This window comes from Macaca thibetana, chromosome 7 (genome assembly GCF_024542745.1).
Source record: "Macaca thibetana thibetana isolate TM-01 chromosome 7, ASM2454274v1, whole genome shotgun sequence".
NCBI classification, from domain to species: Eukaryota; Metazoa; Chordata; class Mammalia; order Primates; family Cercopithecidae; genus Macaca; species Macaca thibetana.
Genome location: NC_065584.1, coordinates 155,873,819 through 155,897,003, shown reverse-complemented (window position 1 = coordinate 155,897,003; position 23,185 = coordinate 155,873,819). Strand labels below are relative to the sequence as shown.

Below are 23,185 nucleotides of genomic sequence, written 5' to 3'. Positions count from 1 at the left end.
CTGAATTGATCATGCTTAACACGGAGTGTCTGAGCATCTGAGTCTCCTGGAATTGGCAAAGTTTTCCTTCAGCAATAGAAGCAGAGGCTCATGAACCACATTTAGTTATAGAAAAATAAATTGTGCTCTGCATACCTGAGTGTTGGTTGTAAATTGTAAATCTGAAAGACAATCTAAGTATCCTTAAACAGGAAAATAAGGAGCTAGTTCAATTATGGCGCATTCAGATACTGGAGTACCATGAAGCTGTTTAAAAGAATGAGGCAGCTGTGTATATACTGATATAGAAAGATCTCAAAAACATAGTTAAGTGAAAAAGAATAAGACAGTAAATATACTAAGCTGAGGACACTAAACATGCTTTCATTTGCATGTGGTTTTTTTTTAAAGAAAAAATGTACACAGTATATTAAAAATGTACAAAATATATACAGAATATATTTCTGAATTGATCAAAAGGAAACTCTGGGCAATGATTTCCCCTGGGCAGCAGACCCAGTGAGGTGGAGTTGAAGCAGACTCATTTGTCATTTCTTACCCTTTCATGCTGCTGTGTAAGCAGTGTCAAAAAGAGAAACCAAATCAGTAATCTTTTTTTTTTTTTTTTTTGAGACAGAGTCTTGCTCTGCCGCCCAGGCTGGAGTGCAGTGGCGTGATCTTGGCTCACTGCAAGCTCCGCCTCCCGGGTTCACGCCATTCTCCTGCCTCAGCCTCCCGAGTAGCTGGGACTACAGGCGCCCGCCACCTCGCCCGGCTAGTTTTTTTGTATTTTTTAGTAGAGACGGGGTTTCACTGTGTCAGCCAGGATGGTCTCGATCTCCTGACCTCGTGATCCGCCCGTCTCGGCCTCCCAAAGTGCTGGGATTACAGGCTTGAGCCACCGCGCCCGGCCCCAAATCAGTAATCTTAATGCCTAAACATGCAGACATTTCAATTTGGACATAAAATGCCCACTTATAAATACACTGTAAGCCCCAAAGACCAGAGGGACAGAAATAGCTCAGGGACAAAATATTCCTCTGAACTGTCTCCATCAAGAACAGAAAAGTCACATACTCCCAGAAAGATTTTAGATCAGCACAGACCAGCATCAAGCTCATGCCAAGGCAGAAGCTTCTTAGAGTCTGAATATGCTTGAATCTCATAGCCTGTGGGAAGAACAACAATGACTCTATGATAGCTAGTCCAATCTTTTCAGTGATGACAGACACCCCAGTGCATATTCCTAGTGTGGCCAACAACATCCCCACCTGTCAGGTACCCAAGTAAGGAACCTCACACACTTCTGACTTCCCTCTCCACTGGATTTGTCTTTCTAAGCACAGCCCTGGTCATTACTCTGTATTTGAAAGACCCACCTGGCTCATCTCTGCCGAGAATATAAAGTTCAAACCTAGACAGTTTTAGGGCACATTTGGTTTGATATCACATTCCATCCTTCATCATCCGGTTTCAGTCTATCTTCCCAGATTCAACTCCAGTCTTCAGCTCCCTCCCCCTGTATCCTGCCCACAACCCTACACTTCCCAACCATCACGAATGACTCACCATTTCCCAAACACACGGGGCTCTTGTGCTGCAAGATTCCCTCCTGAAACCCTACCCTACCTACTTCTGTACTTCCAGGCCCAACATAAACACCAGCGCCCATGTGCTTTCCCCACTGTTAGTACTCTCGGGGGCAGTCTGCACACCCCTTTGCCACATTAGCACTGTACTAGTAAGTTTCATTCTCCAGGGCTACGCTCCCTGTTTCTTAGTGGTGTGTGCCTGATCCCTGAGACTAGCTCTGAGTCTGACATACAGGCATCCCGGGAAGGTATGCTGAAGTGACACATGGGTGGGTCCAGAGCCTCGTTGCTCAGCATCTCTAACGAATGGGTCAATAAAGGCTACTGCTTTGGATTAATTCATAGAGACAAAAAGGCTAGGAGTTTCCACATGCAAGAAGTCAACGCATCCCCACACATCTGGGTGGGAATTAAAGGGAGCTAGGAAAATTAGATCAGTAGCCAGTGGCTACCTAGAGCGACCTGAGAGCTGAAACTAAAGGGAGGAAAAATGGGAGGGAGCAGCAGCTGAGGACCAGAAACGTGTGTGTTCACCAAGGAGCCGCTTGAGCCAAGGCAAGCTGGGCGGAAGGGAGTGTGCAGCCTCAAGCTGGAAAGAGAGCCCTGTTTTCCTAAAACCCGCCCTGTTCCACTAGATCACCTGCCAAAGGGAGAAAGGATATCATGTGCTAAGTTCAAAGAGGCTGCAAGCAAATGGTTTAGGTTGAGTGCAGATGTCTTCTTAGAAGTTCTAAGACTGAAATTCCTGCCAGGGCTGTTCTGGGTAATAAATTACCTGGTGTCTACAGAAGATAAGAGGTGAAACTCTGACCACTCAGGGAAATAAAAATTAAGATGATGAAAACGAAAGCTTCCCTGGTTGCCTACTGTGCAGCACACAGTGTCACATACGTTAGCTGCAGGTTTGACCAGATCTGCTGCTGCTGCTCCCCACAATGTGCTGAAGATCTGAATTTAAAGGCCAGCATGAGAATCAGCTGACAGGTTTGCTCTGAGTCTTTAGGAAAGAAGGACCCCACAGGCTTATGGGAGATATGGCCACAGGGAGGAATGACAAATGTGTTCCAATAAAGTGAAAAGAAAGAGGTCTTTTCACAGATGGATTCAGGAGCTCTTCCAGGAGTCAAGAGGCAAGTCACCAAGGCAGAGGAAGCAGAAAGGTGGTTTTAGAGCCACTTAGATGTTAAAGGGCTTTTTTTGCACCAGGAAGTCAAGCCTCTAGAAGACCCTATCCTCAGTGACCCACCCATCGGCCTCCCAGGATGTGAGTTCCATGGGGCTGTCCCCCAACACCAGCTGCCAAAATAATACAGAGCAGCAACCTTAAGAATAAAGGACTCGGGCCTTCTGGGGGAAATGACCCTAGGAGATGATCTAGACTCACACCCCTAGATATTGCCATCAGGTGGCTTCTCTTCCTCTAGGATTGTGTTTGAAAATCAGCCAAGTTTCCGGAAGAACAAGCCAACCACAGTGCTCACGGGTGCTGCTGTGCATCAGAGTGATCTGGGTTTCCAGAACTGACCTTCAGGTGCCTTATTCAGTGTGGGCCCAGAGGAGCGGAATAAGGACAAGTGAGTGGGTGTTCAAGGGAACCAATTTTAGTGCCACAGAAATCAATGGTGGAGAGGCTGCAAGGATGTCACCCACAGTTGAGCAGATTACTCACTGCACAGTGACAGCTGGGAGCTGAAATCCAGTGTGTCCTCCCAGCAGGGAGATGAATGTGACCAGAGGAAGAGGCATCTTTTTGGATTCGCACAAAGGTAAGAAATGAGTCAGTGGAAGTTTAAGAGAGAGATGCTTCCAGCTAAGGCTGAGAGAGTATTAGATAGCTCAGAGCAAAGATGATTTTCTTACCCTATTTTGTGCTGGGCAAGACATCTCTGAAGGTAAAGAGAGTACGAGACCAACAGGGACACAGGTGGTAACACGGGATGGTAGAAAGAGCCCAGGTATTCCATCAGACAGGCCAAATTAGCCACTAATTACCTGTGTCACTGTGGGCAAGTCATTCCACACGCTGTCTCCAGCAGCAAAATGGAGAAAACAATGCCTGCCTCCCCTGGCTGCTGTGCAGATAAACACAATGATTCAGGGAAAGCGCCTAGCACAGGGCTGGGCCCTCAGTGGATGCTCTGTAAACGGTAGTTACCGTGACGGCTGCATTGCCCTGAAGGTAAAAAACACAGAGCCTCCAATGTGATATGTGAGAACTGTTGCAGGGGCAGGTAGCCAAACATGGGACTGAGGAGTACGGAGGCGGCTTTGCATGAAAGAACAGTAAATGCATTCATTTCTCCAGCGTAACTAGGAGAAGCCCTCTTAGGAGTCATGCCTGTTGTTAGTATGGGTTGTAATCTGAACCTGAGTGGCCCTCCAGGACTACGGGGGTTAGAGGAGACCAAATGAGTTTACCTGTGGGGCCCAGTGCCTGGCCAGAGCAGGTGCTAAGCAAATGCGAGCTCTTATCCCCTCTCTCCCAGGGACTGTCAAACAGTGCCTTCTGCCCTAGAGGCTGACCCCCAGCAGGTTGAAGGAACCTGAAGAACTATTTTCAGCAGTAAGTTCTGCTGAATACATTAATACAACAGCAATAATGATTATAACACAACTATACTTCTTGAGCATCTTTTATGTGAAAGGTTCGTGGAGGAAGCAATGGTATTTCTCTCATATTCTGGATGTTTCTCCCAGTCTCAATTTCTATATCACTGCCTATGTACCCACTTACTCTATATCACTTCTATTTCTTTCTTTATTATAGGTATGAAGCATCTCAAGCATAATTATCAATAATGATAATAAGAAGAGGCATAGCTTTCTTCCTTGCATTAGAAGTTATTTAGGTGCAAGTCTGTCACCTTCAGTTAATTAAAGCCAGGAGAGAGCTGTACTCGAGTTTACCCATCCCTAAAAATACTCAGTACAGTGTGTAGTCAGCCATATCCATGAGTTCTGCATCTGTGGATTCAACCAACTGTGGATCAAAAATACTGTGAAAAAACATGGATGGTTGCCTCAATATTGGACATGCATAGACTTTTTTCTTGTCATTATTCCCTAAACAATACAGCACAACTATTTACAAAGTATTTACATTGTATTAGTATCATCTATAATTGAGGAATGATTTAAAGTATAGGAGGATGTGTGTAGGTTATATACAAATACTACACCATTTTATAAAAGGGGCTTGTACATCCTCAGATTTTGGTATCTGCAGGGGAGTCCTGGAATCAATATCAATCCCCACTGGACACCAAGGGACAAATGTATTTAAATAATACATTCTGTATGTAGATGGCTATGCTGTATCAAACACCTGCTAAATGCATTATGTGTGTAATCCCATTTAACCAACACTGCAAACAGCAAAGTAGGCCATTACTTTATTTTATACATGAGGAAACTGAGTCTAAGAGACATTGAAGAACCTGTCCAAGCTAGTAAGTCTGTGTGAACAGATATTAACAAATGTGACTGAATGAATAAAGGCAAGCCTCTAAAGAGCTTAACAATTGCAATACAGCACAGCTTTTAAATACCAAATTCCCATTCATAAAGGATTACAGGGATGGACTATTTCAAGCGAGGACTTACTGTAAATGGGAAAAATTATTGTTTCCCCCCAAATCAAGAAAAGAAACGTTTTCAGCAGTAGCCCACAATGAACTGTGGTCCAATCACTGAGGAAAAGGGCAATCTTAATTAATTGCTACTGGATCCATGTGGCCCATAGGAGAACCAAATGCTTCTGCATGAAAAAAGATTCATGAGGGAAGATAAAATACATTGTGTGCTTGGAAGCTAAACCATAAGTGGGGAAAGGAAGGCTCTGGGGCAAGGCCTGACCTGGCATAAGGGCGAGAATGGAGTTGGGAGCAGGAAGGCAGAATAACTGTGTTACAAGCTGGGCCTTAAAGTCAGGTTCTCTGGTCTAAATTCCTGCTCTGCAGCCTACTAGCTACTAGCTGTAGGACCCAGAGCTCATCATATTGTCGCTATAAGCACAGAATTCTTCTCATGTTACACAAGACACACTAAAGATAGTTTATGCATAAGGGTCCTATGAGGTTTAGCTCAGAGCCTCCTACAGTGCAGTAGTTTCTGTAGCTGCTGTAACAGGGTACCACAAACTTGGTGATTTAAAACAACAGAAATCTATTATTTTACAGCTCTGGAGGCCAGAAGTTTGAAATCAGCATCACTAGGCTGAAATCAAGGTAGCAGCAGGGCTGTGCTCCTTTCAGAGGCTGTAGGGGAGGATCTGTTTCCCGGCCTCTTCCAGCTTCTGGTGGCTGCCAGCATGCCTTGGCTGTGGCTATATCATTATAGTCTTCCACAGCTGCATCTTCAAGTCTCTCTCTATTCTGTCTTCACATCAGCCTCCTCATTGTGTGCCTACATATTACATCTCCCTCTGCTTGTCTCTTATAAGGACATTCATAATTGCACATAGAACTCACCTGAATAATCCAGAATACTCTCCCCATCTCAAGATACTTAATCACATCTGCAAAGACCCTTTTTCCAAATAAGTTAGCATTTACAGGCTCCAGGACTAGGACCTGCTATCTTTGAGGACTGAGTGGGAGAGGGCAGGGAATTATTCAGCCTACTACAGAGGAAACCATCGATAAACATCAGCTGTCATTGCTCTTAATAGAAATGAGACAAAAGGACTACACATCCAGAAAAGGGCTTATGGATTGACAAGCAAGTGAGGACCTAAAATGTCCTTGAGGGATGTGAGTACTTTATCCTGAGAACCAACAGGGAGACCATGTGTATTACAGGTCAACCACAGCAGGTGTCCCCTAAACCTCACATAAATTACCTGTGTCCACACTGTGGGCTCAGGGTGGCAATGAGAAGAGCAAGGATGTTACAGTCAGGGAACCCTGCACTCAAATCCCATTCCGTTCCTTCCTGGAGCAGGATGCTGGGGACTTCTTTACCTTAGTTCAGTGTCCTCTGTAAACTGGAGCTGGCTGAGGTTCAACTAGTACATGTCAATGATGTGGCACATAGTAGGTCCTGCAAAAACGGCTGTGATTACTATGACTGAATCGACAACACATGCAGGCTCCTGCAGATAGGATGAGCAAAGGAAACGACAGTAACCCCCACATGTGGGAAACTCCTTCCTCCCATCCTTATATGAAGGCATCGCAGACAGGCACCAGGTGTGCACTGGAGGAAAAGCCTTAGTGGATTCCAGATGCAGAACTGAGATCCCCGTTCTGGGACACACAAATTGTAGTCAGGCTTTTTCCATAGCCTATCGCATCTTTCTTCTGGAACCGGAGTTATGAAGGCCTTGGAGAAAGTTCAATGCAGCATTCTTATGGCGAATGTGATCTTTGTTCTGATAACTAATGAAATACTTCTGACACTTAATGAAATACCGCAATAAATGAACAAGGGCTCTTTGAAGCCTTGTCTGAGATCAGAGTAACTCAAGCTTAAAATCTGGCTCCAATCCTTCCTAACCTACAGGCAGAAATGTACATACCATCAGGCCTAGCTCTGCTACAAACTCTGTTACTGAAAAGGGCTAAGGTTTCTGATTTAGAAATCAAAGCATATTAGAACACCGTTTATCTGCTTAACATCAACAGGTAACTTCTTGTCAAACAATTCAGGGACTAAGTGCTATTCCTGCTTTGAAAGGTAAAAAAAAAAAAAAAAAAAAAAAAAAAAAAAAAAAAAAAAAAAATTCCCTTGAGGTAGGAAAACGAAAAATGCCCAAAACAAGGAGTATGCATTTCAAACACTTGCATCTGCTTTCTCTGCTGACTACCCAAGATGGCCAGGGAGGTTTTCCAAGGAGTAACACAGATAAGGCCAAAGATTGCCCTTCTTGCTACGTGGTTTCTGCCCCCTGTAGGTAACAAGACTCCCTGGGTATCGACTTAAGGTCAGGAAATCGGCATGTGGCTTTGTGAAGTTTAATTAACAGCAAGTTTTCCTATCCAGCATCATGAAGAGGCCCGGTCAGCTCTAGGAGCCCCCAGGAAAGAAACAACATATTGCTCCGAAGTTATTACCGATGAAGTGCAAGTAGCCTCCAACAAAGCACAGGAAAGGAGGAGCTGAAAAAACAAAGATTCCTACCTGCAGCCAGGGACAGTTTCCAGGGGAGGTGGGAATGTGTGGGTAAAACTTGTGATCCAGGCCTGATGCAGGCTGAGCTGTTTCAAAATGAATGAACCTTTCAAACACACACACATACATCCATGTGCGCACATGCAAACACACACGCACGTGCTCCTGCACACACATGAACATGGACACACAGACAACAAATTACAGAAAGGGACACACGTCTCTAAATCCCAAAAATTACCTAGTCAATGGTAATAAAACAATCAAGCCATGTTGTTTTTGAATGGTGTCTTATGTTTTTTGAAGTACTTTTACAGCTATTACCTCATTTGACCCTCACAACAAGCCTTGTGTGGTAGGCAGAGGACATATAATTCTTCATATTTTATAGATTACATTGTGATTCCCATAGGTCACCCAGTTAGCAGATGATGGAGCTGAGACAGGAAGTGGGGTCTAATGATTCCCAGCCCAGGGGTTTCTACAAGGCACGAAATAGTGATCCCATCCATGGAAGGGGGCTGTCCAAAAAGAGACTAGCAAAAGGAGGACAGATGTGTGAACAACACTTTTAAGAAAAACTCATGAGACAAAAGTCTGAATGGAGGGATTTGAAGAGGTACAATGTCAGTGCATCTACAGAGAAAAACCATCACATTCCAGAAGCATGTTTGGAAAGGTGTTTGAGGCCCAGCACAGTAGCTCATGCCTGTAATCCCAGTACTCTGGGAGGCCAAGACAAGCAGATCACTTGAGGTCAGGAGTTCGAGACCAACCTGGCCAACACGGTGAAACCCTGTCCCTACTAAAAACAAAGATTTGCCGAGTGTGGTGGTGCGCACCGGTAGTCCCAGCTACTCAGGAGGCTGAGGCAGAAGAATCGTTTGAACCCAGGAGGCAGAGGTTACAGTGAACCAAGAATGTGCCACTGTACTCCCGCCTGGGCAACAGAGCGAGACTCCATCTCAAAAAAGAAAAAGAAAAAGAAAATGTGTTTGAGAGCTGCGTTTCCTAGTCACCTTCTCTTCCCATTACTCTGGGTGGCAGAAAAGATGACAGGAACTTTTAAAACAGCAGTTGGTCTCAATAATGCATCAATAAAAAGCAAGACCCCTTAATGACTAGAATAAGGACCTCTTTACTTTATGAATGTAGAAACTCAGGCCTAGAGAAATGAGGTGACTTGTCCAGGATCAAAGCATTCATAAGAGCTGAGGACTGAACTCTGAACTTGGGGTACAAAACTCTTTATTCTATACTGGCTGCTTTGGGCATTTACTATTTTTAACTTCATTATTGTCACTGTCCTTCATAAACACTTCTAAAGAAGAATGCTTAAGGGTAGGGTGGGGATGCATGGCTTTTCCTCTTCATTTTTCTGGGAAACAGGATCACTAACTTTCCCATAAACAACAACCAGAGTGGATGGGGGAAAGTGGCAGGTGGTCCTGCTGGCACAGAAGTTGTCCTATTGCTTGAGTAATCATAAGACCCCAAAATGTAAGTAGTATTGTAGACTGATAATGTCCCCCTTCCCTTCCAAAGATGTCTACATCTTAACCCCCAGAACCTGTAAATGTTACCTTATATGGTAATGGGACTTTGTGTTGATTATTAAATATTTTGTGATGGGGGTTATCCTGGATTACCTGGGTGGGCCCAGTGTATCACAAGGGTCCTCCTTATAAGTGGGATGTAGGATGAGAAGAGTCAGAGAAGGAGATGAGATTACAGAAGCAAGAGATCAGAGTAATGGGAGGAGAGGCCACCAGCCAATGCATGTAGGCAGCCTCTCAAAGCTGGAGAAGGGAAGGGCACAGTTTCTCCTTGAAGCCCCCAGAAGGAATGCAGTCTGGCTAGCACCTTGACTTCGGCCTTCTGACTTCCAGAACTGTAAGTGAATAAAGTGGTATTTTTTTAAGCAACTAAGTGTGTAGTGAGTTTTCCAACATCAACGGGAAACTAATACACCTGTTACAAAACTACAGGGTCAAGCCTTAGTCCCCAGACAATTAACCCTGGCTTCCTGGATTGACAGAGATGGGGTGGTGGATGGCATAGCCAAACAGTTTGAAAAGCACAGGGCATTAAGGAGAAATTTAGATGGGCTTTACACTATATACATCATCTCACAGAAAAAAATGTTGGCCATCCGTGTTTATAGGGACTGTCTTACTCTGAGAATTTCGTGTTCAGTCCCCTTAGGACTGCTTTAAAGTTCCTCTCTGGAAAGGAGCCTGTGGACTTCCCCAGTCTCGCGTGGACACTCCCTCATTTACAGCCTGTGCTTCAGCCCCACCAGACCATTTATGAACATGACATGCTCACTCACGCCTCCAGGTCTCCACCCTGACCATTTGCTCTTTGCAGGAAGGCCCTCCTCATTCTTGGGCTCTCCTAAAATCTTTCCTTTTCAAAGCACAGCTCAATTATTCCTCCAAAGCCTTCCCTGGCTCCCCCAGTCCTCCGTTGTCTTCCCCTCTCCTCCCTGGGTACTTGACTTGTAAATGTCTGCTTGTCTTCCTGCTCCACCCCACCAGCACGAGCCACTCAAAGGTAAGGAGCACTTCTTCTCCACTTTGTGTCAGCAAACCACCTCATCCCCCAGCCACACCAAGCCTTTCCCAGCTCTTTCCCATCTTTTCCACCTAAAAAATGCAAACTGATCGTTCAAGAAAGTACCCTCCACCATGAAGTGACCTTGTTCCCCAAGAATTAGTCCCACCTCGCTGCTCCCACAGCCCTCGGCTCATCCCCCAGGTAGAACATTCATCACATTCCCTTAGGTGTTCATACCTGAGCTATTTCCTCATCAGACACGGAGGCTGTGGAAAACCACGCCTCTTTCACCTATCTACCCCTCCTGTGTCGAGCATAGTGCCTGGCCCAAAGCAAACACACAAAAACATTGGCTGAATTCAAATGAAAACAAAACTTTAAACAAGGCAATGTCTATTAAGACCTGAGATCCAGAGGCAGCCTTAACAACAAACAACTATGTGAATGAAGACTTTGCAGGGCCAGCCTCTAACGACAGCGAGTAGTGTTTCCTCTGGGCTTTTGGAGTTCACAGTGGAGCCAGTTTCAGAGTTCCTATATAACATTAAAAGCTTTGGGAATAATTAGAGAAATATTTCATTTTCCATCTCAAAGAGGTGTTAGTTTATCAAATTTAACTAAATTAATGAGTGTTACCTTTCACTTTGAAAAGGGCTTTCTAGAAAAGCAGGTCTGAAAGGAGCAAGACGTCGCACAAGCTTGTGCTCTCTCACTTGCCTTCTGCATGACCTTGAAGGAGATACTTATTCCCTGACCCTTGAGTTTGGCATCCATAAATGAGAACACTACATATCCGTCACATGGGTTGTAATGAAGACAAGATAAAATGCTGCAGGTCAAACAACTGCCAACGTGTCTGGCACGTGGAAGGCATCGAGACGCCTTTACTGAGCACTTAGGAGATACCGTGCTAAGCATGTGGTATGAGTTATCCAACTCACAGCAACTCAGTGAGGTAGGTGTATTATTATTCCCACTAGGAAAAAGTTAAGTAACTTCGGCAGGATACACAGCCAGCAAGTGGCGGGGTCAGATGGAGCATCCAAACCTGTCAATTCCAGAAGCTGCACTCATAACTATCCTGTAGTTTACAGCCTTTCAGGGTGTGTAGCTCCTGTTCTTCTAGATTCTAATAAAGCACTGTATTTCAAAGCCCCAGTCATTGAGAGCTGGCCACAAACTGCTCTTGAAGTGTGGGTCTGCACACCTGGGCAAGAGTTTTCCTTGCCCCACCAGACTCTGTCCCAAAAGGAAATCAGCTCTACAGAAAAACTTCTATAGGAAACTCCTCTGGGAAGTTCCGGGAAGCCCAACCTCCTCAACCTCTTTCTACCCCCAAACACCTGAGGATACGACACACTCCCCTCAGTGGGAACAGGGTCATGATTTTCATAGTCGAGGCTTTCATATCCCAGCCACCCACGACTGTCTCCAGGAGAAGAAAGTGTCAACTGGCACTACCTAGTCCAAATTCATATTTGAAAATCTGAATTAACGCCATCGAATATCCCATTCCCCAGATGCCAGCTGGTTAATGAGTGTGATGAATGACCAGAAAAGCTGGCTAATGTAGGCAAATGTAAGCAAGTCCAGTGGGAAGGAAAGCCTGCCAGATATCAGGCTTTTTAGCATCAGAGAGGTGAAAAAACTCACCTGAAGTCCTCAAATAGGAGAGGGCACTGCTCTCATATCTTCTCTTTTTGGAAGCTGAGTGATACTGACCAACAGACATTTGCAACGCATTTCTGTTAGGTTGTGTACTTGGGTTCTGGGCCACAGGGCATCTTTCTGGATGCCATTTTCTCTAGACATTTTGGGAATGGGAAGAAATCCACCTTGCTTTCAGTGTTATAAAAGGGAAGGTCTTCAAAGGACTTAACAGACATTTTTTCAAAGAAGATACACAAACAGCCAGTAAGTACATAAAAAAAAGTTCAACATCACTAATTATTAGGGAAATGCAAACCAAACTACAATGAGATACCACCCCACACCTATTAAGATGGGCACTATCAAAAAAACGGAAAACAAGTGTGGGTGAGGATGGACTCCTTGTGCACTGTTGTGGGAAGGTAAAACAGTGCAGCTGCTACAGAAAATAGTATGGCAGTTCTTCAAAAATCTAAAAATATGATTACCCTATGATCCAGCAATTCCCCTTCCCAATTTCCACCCAAAAGAACTGAAAATGCCCATGTTAGTAGCAGTGTTATTCACAATTCCTAAAATGTGGAAGCAACCTAAGTGTCCACTGATGGATGAAAGGATAAGCAAAATGTGGTCTATACATGCAACGGAATACTATTCAGCCCTAAAAAGGAATATGCTACAATATGGAATAAACTTTGAGGACATTATGTTGAGTGAAATAAGCCAGTCACAAAAAAGACAAATACATGAGATACTTAAGAGTAGTCAAAATCATAGTGGAAGAAAGTAGAATGGTGGTTGGCTGAGGGCTGGGGTGGGGGAAGGAAGGAATGTGAAGTTATTGTTTCATGGGTACAGTTTCAGTTTTGAAAGATTTTAAAGAGTTCCGTGAATGGATGGTGGTGATGGTAGCACAACAGTATGAATATAGTCAATGTCACTGAACCATATGCTTAAAAATAGTTAAGATGGGCCGGGCGTGGTGGCTCAAGCCTGTAATCTCAACACTCTGGGAGGCCGAGACGGGCGGATCACGAGGTCAGGAGATCGAGACCAGCCTGGCTAACACGGTGAAACCCCGTCTTCACTAAAAAAATACAAAAAACTAGCCGGGCGAAGTGGTGGGCGCCTGTAGTCCCAGCTACTCGGGAGGCTGAGGCAGGAGAATGGCGTAAACCTGGGAGGCGGAGCTTGCAGTGAGCTGAGATCCAGCCACTGCACTCCAGCCTGGGCAACAGAGCGAGACTCCATCTCAAAAAAAAAAAATTAGTTAAGATGGTCTATTTTATGTTACGTGTATTTTAACACAATAAAATTGGAGGAAGAAAAGGTGAAGGGGGGGTCCCATAGTAACAGGGGCTCCTTCCAGCACCCTCTAGTCTACAGGTACCCATTTCCAGCAATTGAGGGGGAAGTTGCTCCTACCAAGGAGTATCTTTGATTCCACAGGTGTGAGTTGCCACAATGCGGCGTGCTTTGCAGGAGTCACCTAACACCCTACTTCCCTACTCGCCCCTTGCCCTTCAGCCATCATGGGAACACAGCCTTGGGTCTGGGGTGAAAGATGACTTGGTTGAGTGCCATTATGGAATCTGTTGGCCAAGACCTGAAGGATGAACCTCCTAGCCTGGAACCTCCTCTGCCATTGCCCTAACTAAATCACAGGGGAATGCCACCCTTTGTGGAGGATTTTTCTGAGCAAGCCACACTAAGAAGGGGCAGAGAGCAGGGAGCACAGACACTAGGGCCTTGGCTGCACCCAGTCTGTGCTGCCCAGAGTCCCGCCCCTCTGAACGGGAGCTCAGTTCCTGGCTCCATCTTCCTGAGTGGCCCCAGTTCACCTGATCCCTTCTGCTGCACTTGAGTTCTAACTGGAACTCTCTCTAACACACTATCTAGCAACAGCCGTCAGACCTATAATGGGAGTTACAGTGTCCGCTATGAGCACCCACTATGGGCCAGGCAATATGAATGTATTTGATGAGTGTCCGCTATGGGCCAGGCAATATGAATGTATTACTTCATTGAATTACTCAACCCCACAAGATAGGTATTACTATTACTCTCATTTGAAAGATGAAGCCTCTTGAGGCTCAGAGAAGTTTAACTTTCCTAAGCTCTGAATCCTTGGGAGAGCTCCAATGAAGATTGACTTTATTTTTGAGGCTTTTTAGAGCAGGATTTATACTACGTATGTGCTTGTTTTAATGGGACGAACACCTGGTATGGAAGCAAGTGGACTCAAGAAGTTTCCAGATATATTCCAGCTAAGTAAATTCTATTTAGTCATCAAGGGCAGGTTCAAATCCTACCTGCTCTGTGCAGTCTTCCCTGACTGTTCCATTCCACAAGGATTCCTTCTTCCTGAACCCTGGTCATAGCTCTACTGTCTCCCAGGGTGGGCAGTGTTCTGTGGGTTTGCCCTTCTCCACCACCAAAGCGTAAGCCCCCCCCCCCACAAGAATACAGATTGTGGTTTCTAATTTTTTTTTGAACTCACGTGATGCCTAGGATTAGATGCAAAGAAGATTACCCTGGTTAAAGGAGCTGAACATTGCAAGGAAGAGATGCAGCTCATTCTAAGCCTTCACTATTAAATCCTATCCATTTGTCAAAACAGGGCTCAGACAGCCCAACCTCCAAGCACCTTTTCTGAACACACCGGCTGGAAGTCAGCAGCTTCTTTTTCAGAATACCCATTTCAGTGAAAACAACTTTAGAGCCAGACTCTGGCAGACCTCTTTTGAATTCTAGGGCTGTTGCTTCTCAAGTGGTAATCTTGAGCAAGTCACTTCATTCCTCCCGGCCTCAGTTTCATTGTTTATAAAATGTGAATAATAGTTTCTGCCTCACAGGGTTGTGTAACTGTAAATGTTGTCATGCATTTGAAAGAATGCCTGCACAGAAGGCATGCTTCAACATGGGAGCCCTTGTCACTACTATCTCATCAGACGGCCTTATATTGAAGGCATCTAGATGTGCATCTTTTCCAACCCTCTAGAGTAGTGGTTCTCAAACTCTAGGCTATATCAGAAGCATTTAAAATGAAGATACATAGGACATATAACTGACCTACAAATCAGAATCACCATTAGGACTGGGAGATGGCGTAGACTTGGCAACTCTTTTTAACAAGCCACCCACTCCACGGCAAGTGATTCTGATATGTGCTCACTAAACTTGGAAAATTCTGCTAGACAATATTTGATTCCCAAAATCTTTCCCATGGAAACTTGATTCTCCAAAGAGTTTCATCCAGACCAGTGCTTCCCAAACTTGGCTGGAATGGAATCATACCAACATCTGAGGGTGGCCCCTAGAGATTCTGATGCTGGTTTGGAGTGTGATGTGGGTGTCAGGGTTTCTAGAAGATTGGAAAAAAAATTCTAACAGTCAGTCGAGGTTGAAAACCACTGTTCCATTGGATCTTGACCCCAGGTTTCTATACCTCTGAGGCTTCAACCAAAGCAACTCAGATTTTACGAGTGTTGTTACATAAACTAAGCCTCCATCTAAGATTGATTTTGCAGAAAGGATTCTTCTGCTTAAAAAAAAAATAGTAATTTTGCAAACAACTGCTCTAGCCTGTCAGTAAGAGCCATGAGGTCCCCAAACCTGGCTTTTATTCACCTTTGTGTATGTCCCAGGGTCTTACAACATAGTAGATGTTTAATAAATATCTGGTGGAAGGTTGAATAGTTTCATTTGTTATCTGACTCCAATTAACTTTCCTGTTGCCTAGCAGAGCAACCTAACAATTTCTTCAACATCTACACTCCAACAGCCTCTGCCTCAAACCTCAAACCCGAAACACAGAGTGGAGCAGACAGCCATCCTAAAAACATGCTGACATTTCTCCTTGGGGTCAAATATACTATGCAAGTACCTAATGACTGATGAATATAAGCAAATGTGATTTTCATCAGCCGGGAGGAGCATGACATTTGTAGGCAGCACAGGCCTCCCAGGCTAATATTTGGATTATTTCATCAGTAACTGTCAAATCACAAGAGCATGATAAAAACTTGCAGGAACTTCATAGTAAACAGTTTAACTGGCCCCCGTCAATACATTTGAAGAAAAAAATTTCCTGCTGCCAAAACACACAGGCACAATGCCTGCAGCACAGGCCGGTGGCCAACAACAGCCTGATCCTCAGGCAGCTCTTCTAGGTTGTCAACCACAGAGGCTGTCAAGAAGCCCCTTTCCTACTCAGGCCCCACCCAAATCCAGCTCTCCATCCCTTCAGCTGGCACCCACAGGAGGATGAGTACTGCAGGGATCTGGGGGTGAGCAGCACCACCTTCAAAATTCAGTGTGTCCACTGGCTCTAGGTCCTCTGATTCCTCATGTGTAACATCTATTTCATCAGGGCTGGACATTAACAGGGCTTGACAAATGAATTATGCATTTCTTAAGCACGGAGAGCACATCTTACACTTTTTGTTCTTGTCCATGTTTGTTTTTTGTTACTGTTTTTGCATTAGTATTCCCCCAGGATCTATCAGGAACCTAGGCACTAAGACACCCAACAAATACTGCAGGATGAATGCAGTGATCTGTTAATATCTGTTGCTTCACTCACTGACAAGCTCTTCTCAGCACCTATATCCCTACCTTTCCCAAGGCACTGCCTACTGTGGCATATTTATGCTTCTTAGAACTATACCACTATTTTGATGGCACTATGCCATTTCTAGAGTTTACATTTTATGGACTCTGAAACAGTTTAGGTCCTTAGACATGTCCTCAAACCCGTGTGTTGACTCAAAAAACTTTGGGGGAAACGTAGTAGAAAAGTTCACAAAATCTGGAAGCCTACAGCTTCGGAGCATTCTAAGACTCCAAACATTCAACTTATCCTAGGATTGGCAACTCATTTCAGCTCTCGGGTTAGATACACGTCTTCTTGTCTTGTGGCCTCAGCTCTAATCCACACAACCTGAGGATCTCTCCTTCCCGGCACCAGGACAGGATTCCCCACCTGCTTTCACCCCTCTAGAAGGCCTCCCTAAAATTCTTCGTAAGGGCATTCTCAGAATTAGCCTCGCTTTGAAGATTATTCAGAACCACAGAGTGAGGTGGGAGTGGCCTCAACGCTTTACAAGGCTGCAAAATAAATCAAAAGGTGAAAGGAGCTTCGTGGAGCCCAGAGTTCCTTTCCACCTGGCAAAGCAGTGCATTAGTCGCACTGTCTGTGGTGCAGAGCAGCGTCCGAGGCAGGGGCAGGGACAGGGGCAGAAACTGAGACAGGGACAGGGGGAGGGGCACAGGCAAGGGCGTGCTATACCTTCTGTCCGCGGTGACTTCGCGGCCCTGAGGCTGTGGGTGCCGGCTGCCTCGCAGCACGGTGGGGCCCTGGTGGCTGGCGTCCGTGCCGGCCAGGGCTGGCGTCTTGTCGCCGCTCCGGTGTAGTGGCACCGACGTGCGCACGGCCGACACCACGTGGTCCGCGAAGGCGCGCGTGGGGGTGCCAGGCCGCTGGCTGCCGCGCAGGCGGTAGGAGCGGGGCAGGCAGGGCCGCGTCTGCTCCATCACGCCGCCGCTGCAGCTACGCGAACAGGCGGACCAGGGGCCCCAGGCGCCCCACACTCCCGGGGCGCCGCCGCCGCCATCCTCGGGGGCGCCCTCCGCCGCCATCCGCTGCGGGACCTGCGAAGACAGAGGCGGGTTAGGGCACCAGAACACCAATTCTCTCTTCACCCGAAGAAGGCTTTGAGCAGGGTCGACTTATCCATCAGGCACAAGTAGGCACAGTCTGTTTCAAAGATGAGTATTACTACAATCCAGCCTGGCTTAGAGTTGGTTTTTGGAGGAAAGAGGGCTCCGCGAAGGCAAAAATGGCTAGGGCCTGCGAAAGCCATAATGCGGCCCTGGCTTTGGGTGTCACGGCCTTGGAGAGCTCCAAGCGCATGGTGCCCTCACCTCTTACGCGGTTTCATCTTCCGGATTCCAGCCAGAGGGACCGGACTTCCTGCCTTGTGTCTCCCTGACGGAACGGCAAGGAACCGGACACAGTGGTTGAGAGGCCACCGCTTTAGAGCCAGGCTGCCTATGGTTCACATCCCTGCCACCACACTTCCTAGTGTGTCCCGAGTTTGTTCCTTCCGGTGGTTTCGTGGTCTCGCTGACTTAAAGAATGAAGCTGCAGACCTTCACAGCGAGTGTTACAGCTCTTAAAGGTGGTGTCATGGACTTTCTTCTTTTGGGTGAGTTCCTGGTCTCGCTGACTTCAAGAATGAAGTCGCGACCTTTGCTGTGAGTGTTACAGCTCTCAAAGGTGGCACAGACTCCAACAGTGAGCTACAGCAAGAATTTCTGTGAGGAGTGAAAGAACAAAGCTTCCACAGCATACAAGAGAACCTGAGCGAGTTGCGCTGCTGGCTGGAGGGGGCGGGGGCCAGCTTTTATTCCCTTACTTGTCCCCGCCCACATCCTGCAGATTGGTCCATTTTACAGAGTGCTGATTGGTCCATTTTACAGAGTGCTGATTGGTGCATATACAATCCTCTAGCTAGACACAGAGCACTGATGGGTGCGTTTTTACAGAGTGCTGTTTGGTGCATTTACAATCCTTTAGCTAGACACAGAGCCCTGATTGGTGTGTTTACAATCCTCTAGCTAGACAGAAAAGTTCCCCAAGTCCCCACTTGACCCAGGAAGTCCAGCTGGCTTCACCTCTCACTGGCAGTGTGACTGGGAAGTTTCTGAATCTCTCTGAGGCTCACTGTGCTTTAAAGATGGATAGTACCAGTACCTATCTTGTAAGCTCTAAGGGGATTTAAGTTAGGCCATCCATGTGCATAGCAAAGAGCGTGGCACTAAACAAATATTTGTTAGTAATGATAATAATGTCCCTGCTGCCATGGTGACTTGGAAGAGGTGAAAAATGTCAGAAGGTTCAAAAGCTCTATCCAAAGACTGATCTATACCCTCATTTAACTGGTCATTTCAGAGACCTCCTGTGCCAGGCTCCATGCCAAGAGCAAGCACACTGTAGTTTATTCATTACACAGACATACTCTGAGCACCAGCTGTATGCCAGCACTAAGCCAGGCCCAGAAGACAAGGGGAAACGCACCACAGGTCCACACAAGTGGCTTAGACCCAGCAGCAGATGAGCTCTATGCAGCCAGTACAAGATTGTGGTAGGCTCTTGGAAAGGACTGGCTGTCCTGGCTGGGCAGGGTGAGGGCGGGGAGAATTGAAAAGACCTCAGAAGAGGAAACAGGAGTCACAGTCATAACTGTAATTTTTCACGCACCTACTCGGTGCCAGATTACATAGCTCATCTCAAGAAGAGATCATCCTAGGTAAGCCAGGTGGGCCTTAAATCCAATGACAAGTGCCCTTATAAGACATGGAAGAGAAGACATGGACACAGACACAAAGGCAGTGTGCCTCCTGAAGCAGAGATTGGAGTGGTGCAACCACAAGCCAAGGAATGCCTGGAGCCACCAGAAGCTGGAAGAGGCAAGGAAGGATTCTCCCCCTAGTAACTTTGGAAGGAGCGTGGCCCTAGTGACACCGATTTTGAACTGCTGATCTTCAGAATTTCAAGAGAGTAAATGTCTGGTGTTTTAAGCAATCCAGTTTGTGGTAATTCATTCTGGGAGCCCTAGGAAAATAATGGAGTGTGCTTATACTTGGAGAACAAGGAAGGAAAATGGGCCGGCATGGGCCGCACTCCTCCTCTGTGTCCCATGCTGCGCAGACTGCACATGTGTAAATGGCCCGGCTCTGCGGCACAGGCAGCACTACCGCCAGTTCCACTTTCCAGGGCCCCTCACCACCCCTAGCCACCCAGAGAGGTTGATGTTATATGGCTCTTTTAGAGGGAAGAAACTGAGAACCTAGGAGACTTTATGACTTGTCCTTGGTCTCAGGCTAGTGCAGGGCACGGACAGGACTAAAATTGTCTCCCGACTCCTGGTCTAGTATTCATTTTTCCCCCTGCTGCATGTGGCCTCCTTGCCTATGTTGTTGCTAGAAAACAGAAGGTTAAAATGAGTAGAAATAAAACCACTTTGATAATTGTTCTAGTGGAAGGATCATTGGGATAAATGAACAAAGGCAGAAATACGTTTCTGGTACATTTGGAGATTTCAGTTATCCACCGCCTCCTGATCTCTCATTAACACAGATAACTAAGACACTGCCCATAATAGCTGGATTAGACATGCAGCTATACTCAAAATCCACTTCCTAGAACTAATCCCACCCTTAATTTAGTTCCTATTGCCAAATTGGGCAAGGTCCCTGGGGGAAGAAAACATGAAACCACATTCCGTCCTATTCTATTCATAATAATTCTCTAATTTATAGTCGAATTATAGTGAGTGACTTGAAATTCCATTTGAGTCCCTGTGGTGGGAAACTAACCACATGCTCCAGAATTGTATTTTTATAGTATGTAGCCAGAAACAAGCAAACAAACAAAAACACAGAAAAACAGAAAGGAAGGAAGGAGGAGAAACAGAAAGAAAAAGCCAATCCAAGAAAAATATGAGGGAACGAGGGCTTGAGATGCTAGCCTGCTAGTTGCATCGACCTCCCAGGCTCCCTCCGCTCCTTCCTGATCCTCCTAACGATTCTCTCCCCTTCTTCTGTTCTGATAGTCAAGGAGTTTTCTGTAAGGCAAGATGCAAGATGGCATAACTTTCAAGTGTTTCGAGACATAATATTCCTAAAATTAGGACGAACTAACAGGACCTCTGTTAGTGACAGGCAGCAAAACCAAATAATAAATCATGGTAAAAGACAAAAATAATTGAACCTTGAAACTTTATAATGTGCCAGCGTGCTGCCCCGTCCCCAATACATACTGACATGTGAAGACCGATGCAGAATACCTGTTCTAAAATGCACCCTAACCTGCTGGTTTTCTTCATTTATAAATAATTCTAACAAATCAATAAGAAACAGACAACACAGTGGAGATAGGAACTAAGGGTATGAACAGGTGGTTCATAGGTGTTGTGGACTGAATGTGTCCCTCCCCACCATTCATCTGCTGAAGCCCAAATCCTCAGTATGATTGTATTTGGAGGTGGGGCCTTTGGGAGGTAATTAGATTTAGATGAGGTCATGAGGGTAAGGCCCCATGATAGAATTCATGTCCTTATAAGCAGAAAAGAAGCCAGAGTGAGGAAGATAAACCAGTTTTCTCCCTGTCTCTCTTAGGCCCACTCCCCACCCCACTATGTGAGAACAAGGGAGAAGGCAGCCCTCTGCAAGCCAGGAAGAGAACCCTCACCAGGAAACCAATCGCCCAACACCTTGATCTTGGACTTCCTAGCCTCCAGAACTATGAGAAATAAATTCCTGTTGCTTAAGCACCCAGTCTATGATTTTTTGTTACAGCAGCTCAAGCTAATATACAATGAGAAAATAAATAACATATGAAAATTGTTTAACATCACACATAGTGAAAATAATGCAAAATAAAGCACCAAAATTCCATTTAAAACCCATTAGATTGGCGAATGTTATAAAGTTTGACAATACTGACATGGCAAGAATGTTCACTGCTGATTAGAATCTAACTTTGGGCAGCTTCTTGGGAGAGAACTTTACAATACTTATCACAATTTCCAATGCACATACTCTTTCACCAGCAGCTCTACTTTTAGTAGTTCATCTTACAGATATACTCAAAAATACTGTATAAAGTTTTATATATATATATACACATAAAGACTTACATTGCATCATATTTTGTAAGAACAACAATGAATAAAAGGAAGCAACCTAAGCGTTCATCAATAGGAGCTTGGCTAAAATGAAATCTATCCAAACAATGGAATGTAATTTATCTGGTAGGATGAGGTAGATTTATATCTGTTAAAATGGACAGTTCTCCATACATTTTTTCACTATATTAATTAGTGAAAAAAACAAAACAAGAAATAGGACAGTATAAGAGAATAAACCTATTTGTTGATATCACTCTTTAAGTGCTCAGTTGAAACATTAAAAAATCACTGATATTTGACTATTTTTGATCTACAAAAATGCAATTTCATATGATTAATACTTTCATATGATTCAATCTAATATGAGTAGTTTTCTGACCTTGGCAACTAACAGAGCCCAAGTAGAAAATCTTTTCCCACCAAACAAGGCAGTAGGAATGATAAGGCAGAATGCAGTGTGTCTCTTCACCCACCCCTCACCACTTCCTATACTAGCCAGTTGCCCTGGGGAATCACATCGACACCTTGCAGCAGCTGGCAAGGCCTATTAGTAGGTGTTTGACAGTGACACCAATAACAACCATTTATTTAGTAACAGAATGCAGGCTAACCAAAGGCTAATTACTTTATACATATTATCTAATTAATCTCAAAACATCCACCTAAAGAAACTATCATCATCTCCCTGTACAGATGAAAAACTGAGGCTTAGAGTTTGTTTCTAGAGTTCAAAAAATTCATAACAGTTCATGAGCACCCAGGATACCTCCTGTGATTTCCAGCAAGGCTTAGAGTGACCTTAGGGGTGGCTAAGATTCTGCACTGTGTACATGTGAACAGAAGGTCACAAAAATTGGAGTGATTGTGTTTGAATGACTTTATACTCAATGTATTAATCCATTTTCATGCTGATAATAAAGATATACCCAAGACTGGGCAGTTCACAAAAGAAAGAGGTTTATTGGACTCACAGTTCCACAATCATGGTGGAAGTTCACGTGAAAGGCACATCTCAAGAGAGAACAACAAGAGAAGACAAGAGAAGAAAATTGTACCGGGAAACTCCCCTTTATAAAATCATCAGCTCTCGTGAAACTTATTCACTATCACGAGAATAGCACAGGAAAGACCAGCCCCCATGATTCAATTGCCTCCCACCAGGTCCCTCCCACAACACATGGGAATTGTGAGACCTACAATTCAAGATGAGATTTGGGTGGGGACACAACCATATCACCCATAGACTGGTGGGTCCTAAGAAAATCTAGGGTAAAGTTATTTAAATGATCAGAAAAAGAAAACAAACAAAAGAGATCTTCCATTATGGAAAACAACATGCTGGTGTAAGGAAAGGAGTGGAGGATGAAGTTCACATTGGATGGCTTCAGCCTTCTATGAAAGAGGTAAGGTCTGCCACTGAGGGAAGGGAAGAGATATGCTGGAGGATTACAGACAGAAGAAGCCCAGTGGACGAGCAAAAATACCCCTTATCTGCCCTAACTGCTTTAACACAAACCCTCTGATACTCACAAGATTCATTTTAAGGATGTATATTTCCATTTTGCAGATGTAGTCATGGAGGTTCAGAATGTCCGTGTG

General features: G+C 45.0%; 1 protein-coding gene across 1 annotated transcript in view; it reads right to left on the bottom strand.

Annotated features, from left to right (window-relative positions):
* Window positions 1–23,185, bottom strand: part of THSD4 (thrombospondin type 1 domain containing 4) — a 686,742-nt gene that overhangs the window by 574,198 nt on the left and 89,359 nt on the right. Inside the window, exon 4 of the mRNA XM_050796270.1 lies at window positions 17,182–17,543. Within this exon, the coding sequence (XP_050652227.1) occupies window positions 17,182–17,543 (362 nt within the window). The remainder of the gene's footprint in view (window positions 1–17,181; window positions 17,544–23,185) is intronic.